This window comes from Scyliorhinus canicula, chromosome 18 (genome assembly GCF_902713615.1).
Source record: "Scyliorhinus canicula chromosome 18, sScyCan1.1, whole genome shotgun sequence".
NCBI lineage: Eukaryota > Metazoa > Chordata > Chondrichthyes > Carcharhiniformes > Scyliorhinidae > Scyliorhinus > Scyliorhinus canicula.
Genome location: NC_052163.1, coordinates 106,108,724 through 106,120,725, shown reverse-complemented (window position 1 = coordinate 106,120,725; position 12,002 = coordinate 106,108,724). Strand labels below are relative to the sequence as shown.

Below are 12,002 nucleotides of genomic sequence, written 5' to 3'. Positions count from 1 at the left end.
TTTATTTTGCAATCCTTCAATTTGGTTATAGCATTTAAGACTCCTGGTTATCCCATTCACTCAAGGCCCAGATGCCCTGTTACCCCACTCCATGAAATATTAACAATTTGTGCTTGCCATGTAAAGCTTGCAAACACCTCCATGGGCAAGTCAAACAAATGGCAGACACCGTTCGATTGCCTGCTCTAGCAAATTTAGCCACAGTAAATTCTGCCCTATTTGGTGGTAGAAATTTCTGGTTTGACATGTTGCATGCATTGATCATTCATTCTTCTCTTACCACGGGGTCAGAAGGAAGGTTGCTTGTTTCAAAATGAGGGCCAAACTTAAAAAGACTGAAAATATTGTTTTAAGTTGACACGCTGCCTGCTTGGGACATTGTGCATTGGTGTACCCCTGTTGATCTATAAACTGCCCCTAGTGTGGGGATTAAGACTATCCTAAAATTAATTTTAAATAACCTCCTGAATTCTTAAGTTTGTTAATTTGGATGTTTCTTGTAGGTATTATTCTGGTTGCCATCAATCCATATGACCAGCTCCCTCTTTATGGAGATAATGTAATGTATGCCTACAGTGGACAAAATGTGGGTGACATGGATCCCCATATATTTGCTGTTGCTGAGGAAGCATACAAACAGATGGTTAGGTAAGTACTTGGGGATGAGTGTCTGATGTGTTGTTTTAAAAGACAGCCAAGTATTAAATAGAACAAAACAATATCCAGTCTTTGTAACGAATTTTAGATGTAGACTTTTCATCCAGATTGAAAGGACATCAGTCTCTTGCGGCTGAACAAACAAATGGTGGTAGGAAGGGGGAATAAGTAGAAACGAAGAATTGGCTATATGCTGCCTACTCTAATTAATGGATTGAATGACCAAAAACAGATTACTTGCAAAACTGATTATACAAAGATCATCACAGCGAAGCAATGACTTGCATTTCACGCAGTAATTTTCAAAACATAATGTTCAGATTTGTCAGACTGTGGAGGCTAGTGGAGGAAAGAAAAAAACTTGGTCTGAGGTTGGTTTTAATGGGGGTCTTAAGAAGCAAAGGCTGAGGAGATTAGTGAGGGAATTTGAGTGGGAGGTGAGCTGAAGGTAAGAGTTATTACTGGTGAGATGAAACGAAGAGGGAATTGGAAAATAGGAAGAATTTCAGTGGGGTGGTGGTGACAGTGGCCAGCTAAAGAACATGGTGACTCATCATACTTGGTTCTTGATTGATACAGTTCTCATTCTCTGATTATCCTTTCTCTCCCTGCATCACTCCTCCAGATGGTTGGTTCTGTCTGAGGTTGAGGAAAATCCCAAGGCTTTTTACACGTACATAAAAAGCAAGAGGGTAGCCAGGGAAAGGGTTGGCCCACTGAAGGACAGGGGAGGGAATCTATGTCTGGAGCCAGAGGAAATGGGCATGGTACTAAATGAATACTTTGCATCAGTATTCACCAAAGAGAAGGAATTGGTGGATGTTGGGTCTGGAGAAGGGTGTACAGACAGCCCGGGTCACGTTGAGATCCAGAAAGGCGAGGTGTTGGGCGTCTTGAAAAATATTAAGATAGATAAGTCCCCAGGGCCTGATGGGATCTACCCCAGAATACTGAAGGAGGAAAAAGAGGAAATTGCTGAGCCCTTGACAGAAATCTTTGGATCCTCACTGTCTTTTTTATTTTTTTTATAAATTTAGATTACCCAATTATTTTTTCCAATTAAGGGGCAATTTAGCGTGGCCAATCCACCTACTCTGCACATTTTTGGGTTGTGGGGGCGAAACCCACGCAGACACGGGGAGAATGTGCAAACTCCACACGGACAGTGACCCAGAGCCGGGATCGAACCTGGGACCTCAGCGCCGTGAGGCGGTTGTGCTAACCACTAGGCCACCGTGCTGCCCTGGATCCTCACTGTCTTCAGGTGATGTCCCAGAGGACTGGAGAATAGCCAATGTTGTTCCTTTGTTTAAGAAGGGTAGCAAGGATAATCCAGGGACCTACAGGCCGGTGAGCCTTCCGTCAGTGGTAGGGAAATTACTGGAGAGAATACTTCGAGATAGGATCTACTCCCATTTGGAAGCAAGTGGACGTATTATCAAGAGGCTGCACTGTTTTGTGAAGGGGAGGTCATGTCTCACTAACTTGATAGAGTTTTACGAGGAGGTCACAAAAATGATTGATGCAGGTAGGGCAGTAGATGTTGTCTATATGGACTTCAGTAAGGCCTTTGACAAGGTCCCTCATGGCAGACTGGTACAAAAGGTGAAGTCACACAGGATCAGAGGTGGGCTGGCAAGATGGATACAGAACTGGCTAGGTCATAGAAGGCAGAGAGTAGCAATGGAAGGGTGTTTTTAATATAAGATTTGGAGGAAAATGTAACTGGCTGATTAGTAAGTTTGCAGACGACACGAAGGTTGGTGGAATTGTGGATAGCGATGAGGACTGTTGGAGGATACAGCAGGATTTAGATCGTTTGGAGACTTGGGCGGAGAGATGGCAGATGGAGTTTAATCTGGACAAATGTGCGGTAATGCATTTTGGAAGGTCTAATACAGGTAGGGAATATACAGTGAATGGTGGAACCCTCGAGTATTGACAGTCAGAGAGGTCTAGGTGTACTAGTCCACAGGTCACTGAAAGGGGCAACACAGGTGGAGAAGGTAGTCAAGAAGGCATACGGCATGCTTGCCTTCATTGGCCGGGGCATTGAGTATGAAAATTGGGAAGTCATGTTGCAGCTGTATAGAGCCTTAGTTGGGCCGTATAGTGTTCAATTTGGTTGCCACACTACCAGAAGGATGTGGAGGCTTTAGAGAGGGTGCAGAAGAGATTTACCAGGATGTTGCCTGGTATGGAGGGCATTAGTTATGAGGAGAGGTTGAATAAACTCTTGTTTGTTCTCACTGGAACGACGGAGGTTGAGGGGCGACCTGATCGAGGTCTACAAAATTGAGGGGCATAGACAGGATAGATAGTCAGAGACTTTTTCCCAGGGTAGAGGGGTCAATTACTAGGGGGCATAGGTTTAAATTGTGAGGGACAAGGTTTAGAGGAGATGTACGAGGCAAGTTTTTATTTTTTTTATTTTTATTTTTTTTACAAAGAGGGTAGTGGGTGCTTGGAACTCGCTGCCGGAGGAGGTGGTGGAAGCAGGGACGACAGTGACATTTAAGGGGCATCTTGACAAATACATGAATAAGATGGGAATAGAGGGATACAGACCCTGGAAGTGTAGAAGATTTTAGTTTAGCATAGTCAGCGCAGGCTTGGATGGCCGAAGGGCCTGTTCCTGTGCCGTACTTTTCTTTGTTCTTTGAATGTTGCTGTTGTTTCATAGATGGATGTTGGAAATGAACGTTAATCCTGAAAGAGGGAGCATTGAAAGGAGCTCCAGAAAGCAGGACAATGACTGCAGGCTTTGCTGTCGGAGAAGGAATGGCACAAATAGAAAGCTAGAATTGGAGGAATTAAACTATTACAACTGGAAAGTAATAGTGTGTAGGAATAGCGCAAAGCCAGGCCATGGAGTTAGACAAGCAAATCTTAATTTAAAATTGAAATATGTTGAGAGTTTGGGGGTGGTGGTGGGGGTTCTTTGTGGGAGATGGAGCTTTCATGGTCTAATTTTTACTAGATACATGGATTGCCCAGAATTTAAAATTGGTGACTTTCGACCGTATGTCACTTATGTTGACGTTGATCTATAACCCCTTTTCTTCTTGCAATAAGGACTTCTGCAAGCAAGTCATAGCTGCTTTTGACATTACATTTATTAGGAAGCTACAGTTCCTGGTGCTGGGGGAGACAGAGGCCATAAGATATAGGAGCAGAATTAGGCCCATTTGGCCCATCGTATCTGCTCCCAGTCACTGGACAAGTAATCTTGAGACCCTATTATGGCTACTAGTGGAATTTAAATGTAATTGAGAAAATTTGGAATGAAAACTAGTCTTGGTAATGATACCATCAAACTATCGATTGTTGTAGCCATCTAAGATGGACACCAGTAACACAAAATGGAAGACTGCAAAGAATACAGGGAAAAACGGACATGGTCAAAAGCAAACAGCTTGCAGAAGCAGTCAGCATTGAGACACTTGCAAAAACCGGTTTCCCGACAGCTGCAGAGTTCAGGCAGCGTTGCTAATTGGAAAACAGTTTACATATTAATGAGGTGATACCGGGACAGTCCCGGGCACAATAGATACACTCAAGTATCAATCGATACTTTCAAAAGCGAAGCAGACACGATGGAGCCAGCGAAACCAGGACAATGAGTCCTAAGAACCGCCCCAGCCATCCAGGAACGACCCTAGGATAGGGGGGTTCAAATCATATCGATTGGGAAAAGGCCCAATCGATCCCTAGCAGGTGAGGAAGCCCGCCCCAAGGGGCACGGACCTCCTGGGACCTATAAAAGAAGGTCCCGCACGTGGTTCGGTCTCCTGTCTCCGGCCTCCGACTCCAGCCTCCAGATCCTGTCTTTACACCAGCCGTCGAGCAGCAGCCAGCGATAAGTAAGTGCCAAAACGACGATCGCTACCTTGACCCAGGCATTACTTATACCCGTGCCAACCAGTAGTAACAAGAGGTTGCAGACCAGAACGGAACGAAGGCCTTGTTCCCTGACCTTGCCTGTCCCTTCTTAGATAAGTATTAGTCGTTTAATGGTAGAGAAGTAAGTTAGTCTTTAGTGTGTGCATGAGTATTTATTATAATTGTTATAATAAACTCTAACTGTTTGGACTTACAAATTGGTGTATAGCTTTATTGCTTTGAACTTGACCTTGATGCTTGTGACGGTTGACCTTGATGCTTGTGACGGTGTCTCTTACGGCACCTGGCGACTCCAGAGCATAGAAACAAGAAACAGAGCCAAGCGAGTGTTAAGCACACTTCCTCTGTTGGAGGAGTGTTAAACACACTAACTCAGAACGAGCAACATTTAGTGGCGACTCCGCCGGGACTTGATTAGAAGTGGCACCCCCACTCCGAGAGAACCCAGAAATTTGAATTGGAAATCTAATTGGGAAAAAGGAAATATCACAAGTGTTCAAGGAGTTCAAATCAATAACGATAATTCGGAAGTGTGTTTTGTGCATGCGTAACTAACAGGGTTGTAAGGTTAAACTGAGAGATTTTTGTGTTGCGACAAACTGTCAGTAGTTTTTTTAAGCAGAACATAGCAAAAGCCTTGCCCGTCTTTTAAAACATTACCAGAACATCCCCTGTTCAAAATTAAGACAGAAGGAGGAAATGGCCATGCAGGCAATGGAACGCCTCATGAATCCAGAGCAGTTCTTGGTCGCAGCGACCAGCAGTAGCAGAGTAGGCCAGTGTCCTGTGTGGGAGCTGGAACTCCGCAAGTATCTAAAAGGGAAAGGATGGCCCCTTTGGAATGAGTTTAGTATGAATGAGGAGATAGGTCCCGGGAGTATAGGACATACTTGGTGGGAGAACCTCTCTCCAATTCAGGCTCGAGGGGCCAGATGGCCTACTCCTGCTCCTCGTTCTTATGTTCTTAAATTCATAAGAAAAATCTTAGTAAAGCACGCAAGCCGATGGCAATCGTGTCCTGTTTGGCACAATTGCGAGGCACTGAGGAGGTCGTTCGGACGCTCCGAGCAGAGTTAGAGGAACAAAACAGAAAGTGGATGTCAGGGACATCGAAAAGGAAAACCTCGAGCTAAGAGGGAAGCTGGCAGAGAAGGGTAGAGAGGTAGATGATGCCAAGAGGGCACATCAGTCGCGTCTAGCCCATTTGAGCAGTTCCCAGACCCAATATGAAAAAGCCTATCAAGATGTGCAACGTGCAGTCCTGATACGAGATGAATCAGAAAAGCAGGTAGAGGCATTGCAGAGGCAATGCTCTGACCTAAAGGCAGCTTTAAGAGCACTCCACGCTGCCACCACTGAGCAAAGACAGAGCACAGTGGACCACGCAAAATGCAGGAAGCAGATTGCGGAGCTGCAATCGCTGCTTTCAGTGCAGAATGGGTTCCAAAGCACCTTTTGGAACACAGTTAGATGAGGAGAATGCCCCAGATTGGCAGGAACTGAGCGAGACAGCGCAGCGCTATGTTCAGGGAACATGTGCACCAGCAGCGCAGCAGAAAAGGAAAGCACCCCAACCCCCCACAGATCAGATAGCACCCGTACCTATGAACCCAGTCACCACCCAAAGAAAGGCAACCACAGACGGCGCACCCGAGATCACCTACACCACCCCCTTAACTGTAACCCAACTCAGGGACGCGTGTGAGAAAATCACTCCGTTTCTCCCCACCGCAAACCCCCACCAATTTTTCGCAAAGGTAAAACAGCAGGCTACCATGTACGGCCTGGACAAAAGAGAGCAGGTTAAGCTCACTGTTTTGAGCTTAGACCCATCAGTAGTTGCAGCCCTCCCCGACCCACAGAACGTTGGAGGAGGCACACTAGAAGAGATGCATACATCCATTTTGGATGCGATAGGATATAATAGAGGAGAGCCAGTCGAAGGCCTAAATAAATGTAGGCAAAAGAGGACAGAGCATCCCACAGCATTCGCAGGAAGGCTGTGGATCCATTTCACTGCCGTTTTTGGCGAATTAGACCGCGCGCATTTAAACCGAGACAATATGGTTAAATGGACCCGCACCATAATCTCCCACGCCACAGATGCAGGACAGAATGTCTGTAGCAATTATGACCCCTTGGAAGAGGCCCATAATGAAAAATGGGTCTTGAAAAGATTGTCCCGCGTTTGGCAGCAATCCGTCCACAATAAAACAGCATTTATAAATCCCGAAGAAGAGCAGGCAGATGCAGACATGCACCCAGTTAAAACACATCAAAACCCCACACGTGTAAATGAGGGAAGGAACAGCCCACAGCAGACCAAGTCACAGGAATGTTTTAACTGTGGACAGTTAGGGCATTACGCTCGAGAATGTCAAGCCCCCCCCCGAAACAGCAGCAGAATCAGCCCACCAATGCCCCCCGAAGCAGCAACGAAACCAACAGCCCAGACCCCCCACTCGGGGAACAATACACAAGGGAACAATGCACCAGAGTGCCTGCTCTGCCTTATGTGCCTCAGGGGTCATGTTACAACTGTAGGCAGCCAGGACACTTCGCCCGAGATTTCAGGAGACCCCCAGCACCAGCTAGACCCGCCCCCAGATATGAAAGAGAACACCACCCACAGCAGCTACAAGGTCCCAGCTGCCCCATGCAAACTATGAGCGCTTACCCACCACTTCTCATGGCAGGGATACCTCAGCAATGCCAGTTCATTTTTGTTTCTCTCCTTCCCCTCTTCTTCTTCGATCACACTACACTGACTCCATGTGCTAGTTACACCCCAAGCCAATTGTAATTTACGGTATCCTTTGTTCTGATGGAACCTGTACGATATTCGTTGCATGTTTGTTTGTATGCGTTTGTTAAATGTTCAGTGTTTAAATTTAAACAGCTTTTCACAGCCCCACGCCACCACTGATGGAACCTGCACGTTTGTTTGTTTTTTATATGTTAAGAGTTTGATTGCAGATCGGACACTGTCTTTTCAGCTGAAAAGCTTGTGACCGCCTCACATACACGTTAGCTTGTCCGCAGATATCTCTGAGAACTTAGATATCCTCTGGTGAACTGACAAAGTTCATGACTTGTCTTATGTTTTCAGATGTTGGAGCATCTTGGCTCCTCCCTTGTTTTTTCAGGTGCCCCTCTATTCTGTGAATAGAGGCTGCAATTCCACGACGAATACATTCATACCCGTTCATTTCAGGTTGCTCAGGCAGTGGAGAAACGGCATTGAGGACCCGCCCTGTCTGAGAACCCCCTTTTGGTCAGCTAAGCTCGGGTACGGCACAGCACGCCTTACCTGAGGATCCCATACAAATCTTGCCCGTAGCGGCCCATACGTAACTCATTCGACCTTTTCGTTCAAAATTTGGTTTCATTTTTCTTTAGGTAGCCCTTCGGCAGCCATCCCACATGCTATTTACATCCAGGAACATTCGGATGGTAAATCGCAAAGCCTGCGAGACGGCTCGCAGTGGAAAAGTTGTTAGGTGTATGTCTAGTCCTAAATTCGCATTTTGAAAAAAAAAATGAGGGGAGTCACAGGGAGTGACTTGGCCATTCATTTAAGGGACAATTGGAATGAGAGGACAGATACACTAGCATAACAGATATCAAACTGTGTATTGACAGATACTGTGCTTGATCCCATAGCTTTCGAACAGTCGAAGGAGGGTTCACAGCAAGATCAGCCATACAAAAGGAAGAGAAGAAAGAAGACCACGATGGAAGCCTACATATTTTTACTGATTATTGTTGTATTTTTGCGCGCGAACGCAAACCATGTTTCCCCCATGACCCCCGCCGTTAATGTTTCCCACACACCGACTTCTCCATGCTCAGCGATGATCAGCGAGGTTCAGACCTGGTGCACCAAATTCATGACCTGGTACTCGATGTCATACATAATTGAATCACTTTTGGTGATTGCAATTCTCTGCATCATAATGCAGACCCTCAGGCTGAGGAAATGGAAAAGGAGAGCCTCCCGCTCCTGCCCCCTCAACCATTTACGGAGTTCAATCCCCTATTTTCGGTTTTAACCAATCCCCCCAACCCCTTGATGCATAAGAAATTTATTTATAGCGATCTGTAAATAAAAATGATACGGATGTATTATATGGTTCTGTACTCGATTGCCGAGTCAGAAAGCAAGATGTACTGTGGTATGAATGAGTAAGATTTTAAGATATGATAGAATGTTTTTAAAATAAGACGAGAGTAGTTATTGTGATAGGTAGAGGTTCCCGTGTATTCGTAGTGCATGTCCCCTTTGACATAGCGGCAATTAGAGAAATGTTATCTAAATTTTTTTGCCATAGTTAAGGACCGAGTAGACGCCCTGGAACTCGCAAAGGTCAGGGAACCCAAAGGAACCCAAAAGAACACACAAGAACACAAAGGAACCGTACATAGGTGATCCTTCACAATTTCTAGTGAGGATCACAAGGAGGGAGTGTAGCCATCAAAGATGGACACCAGTAACACAAAATGGAAGATTGCAAAGAATACAGGGAAAAACGGACATGGTCAAAAGCAAACAGCTTGCAGAAGCAGTCAGCATTGAGACACTTGCAAAAACCGGTTTCCCGACAGCTGCAGAGTTCAGGCAGCGTTGCTAATTGGAAAACAGTTTACATATTAATGAGGTGATACCGGGACAGTCCCGGGCACAATAGATACACTCAAGTATCAATCGATACTTTCAAAAGCGAAGTAGACACGATGGAGCCAGCGAAACCAGGACAATGAGTCCTAAGAACCGCCCCAGCCATCCAGGAACGACCCTAGGATAAGGGGGTTCAAATCATATCGATTGGGAAAAGGGGCACGGACCTCCTGGGACCTATAAAGGAAGGTCCCGCACATGGTTCGGTCTCCTGTCTCCGGCCTCCGACTCCAGCCTCCAGATCCTGTCTTTACACCAGCCGTCGAGCAGCAGCCATCGATAAGTAAGTGCCAAAACGACGATCGCTACCTTGACCCAGGCATTACTTATACCCGTGCCGACCAGTAGTAACAAGAGGTTGCAGACCAGAACGGAACGAAGGCCTTGTTCCCTGACCTTGCCTGTTCCTTCTTAGATAAGTATTAGTCGTTTAATGGTAGAGAAGTAAGTTAGTCTTTAGCGTGTGCATGAGTATTTATTATAATTGTTATAATAAACGCTAACTGTTTGGACTTACAAATTGGTGTATAGCTTTATTGCTTTGAACTTGACCTTGATGCTTGTGACGGTGTCTCTTACGGCACCTGGCGACTCCAGAGCATAGAAACAAGAAACAGAGCCAAGCGAGTGTTAAGCACGCTTCCTCTGTTGGAGGAGTGTTAAACACACTAACTCAGAACAAGCAACATTGTAAAATCCCATATGGTTTAATTATGTATTTTTTTTGCCATCTTTATCTGGTCTAGACTACATGTGACTGCAGATCCATAGTAGCTTGGTTGGCTCTTTTTACTACTCATCTGAAATGGCTTGGCAAGCCACTCAGTTCAAAGGCAATTAAGGTTGGGTAACAAATGCTGGCCTTGCCAGCAATGCCCAAATCCCATGAAAGGTTGTGCAGCTGGATTTATTATTCATTAGAATTTTATACATTTGTTCAAGGTGCAGAAGGTTGGTTTGTAAACCATTCTTTTGCTGCACTTAATCAAGACATTATTAACATATGATCGGTTTCTTAACTACTGAGGATAATAGCCTTGCTTAAAATTGCTTTTCCTGTGAAAAGCACAATTTGCCAAATATTTTTGATGGTTTCAAGCAAATTTATCTTACATGTACCCCATATTTCCCTAGTTATTTATGAATTTGTGTAGTAAGTGGATGTGTAGATTTTCCTTAAGTGACTGACTGCAGGGTAATCTTTTCTTGTATAGTGTACTACAGTGCTCAGACGAAGGCTAATATTTAGACCCAAGTTAGACCCATAAGACCCGTTTAAACAAGCCCAAGTGTCGTACTCCACTAAGCACTGCCACAATTGTAAACTCCCGTGGCAACAAGTACCAATTTAACATCATGAGATTAAAATCTAAAGTGTCATATCCTGTGACAGCAATGCAGTATTTTCTGGGTGTATTGGTTTTATCATTCAATATTGCTGTGACACTGAACATTGGTTTTGGAATTAATGCTATGAAAATGCATGTGGGCAATTTTGTAATATTTTGTTAGTCTCTCTAGATGGAGAATACAGGTTAAAATCTGTGCAAGTGGTTTAATTTGTGTAATCCTTCAGCTAGCAATGCAAATTTGAGTTTAGTTTTAATGGATTATTTTTGCATTAAAATTGTACAGCTAGAATTATGATTGCTTTCAGCATTTTGGGATTCTCGATCACTGTATCTAGGGGACATCTGGAGGTCAGAAATCTCCATGTTGTGTATCTTGCCCTATATAAATTGGAACACTTGCTAACAAGACCATTTTGCTTTGTTTTCTTATTGGATACATTTGAGTCTCATTTTTATAAATAATTTGCACAATAAATAGCTGCACTAATTTAGTTAATGAACAACAATGTCTCCTTTAACTTTGCATCTAATTGCATTTCTTACCTTGGTAATAAATTACTGTTATTGCCTGTGAATTAATTTGATTTGCCTGAATGACACATCTGGTCAATTTGGTCTAATTTGCTTCATTGAATATTCATGTCCAGTTCAATAGTTTTACTTATTATTGATCAACTTCAAAGATTAGCTAGAAGTTATATCTATGGTGTGAAACGTTGTTTGTATTTTTCTCCATAAAACTGCCTTTCTTTGCATTGTTGCTTTAAGCAATATCTTTTTGTCTTTCAACAAAATGTTTTTGAACCTGTTGGTCCACAGTGCCAAATGGTGCTTTATGGAAGCAAATGGAAAAGCTAACCCTTCCAACCACTTGAATTAAATAATTATTTAAACATTGGCTCTGCATTTTGGTGTTTGGGAAATCTTCGCTGGGGAGTTGGATTTAGTTTTATTTTGTTGCTAAGAGGGTGTCACCATCAGATTTTATCCATGCTGTCATCTGATTTATTTAGATTTGGAGTTTGGCCTTCCTGGTCATTCAACTAATGTTTTCATTTGCCTTTTTTTCTGTGGTTTTATACCATATTGTTGTAAGTGTGACTGGTCCTGCCTATTGAAATGGTTTGAGCTAGTAATCTTCACCCTACTGTTTGGCTAGCAGAATCCATTGTAGTACTAGAAATGAATTGTCTGATTTGTTTACAGAGATGAAAAGAACCAATCCATTATTATAAGTGGAGAATCTGGGGCAGGGAAAACCATGTCTGCTAAGTACATGATGCGCTATTTTGCAACTGTTGGAGGATCTACCAGTGAAACGAATGTGGAGGAAAAGGTTCTGGCATCCAACCCTATCATGGAGGTATGTTTTGTACACTGCTGTATGTGTACTTAATTTAAAGGTCATTTAA

The 12,002-nt window shown here is 43.9% G+C and overlaps 1 protein-coding gene across 2 annotated transcripts in view; it reads left to right on the top strand.

Moving 5' to 3' along the window:
* Positions 1–12,002, top strand: part of LOC119953728 (unconventional myosin-Va-like) — a 149,281-nt gene that overhangs the window by 28,843 nt on the left and 108,436 nt on the right. For both annotated transcript variants that reach the window (XM_038778278.1, XM_038778277.1), the window contains exons 4-5: positions 504–648; positions 11,797–11,953. In XM_038778278.1, coding sequence (XP_038634206.1) covers positions 504–648; positions 11,797–11,953 — 302 coding nt within the window. The remainder of the gene's footprint in view (positions 1–503; positions 649–11,796; positions 11,954–12,002) is intronic.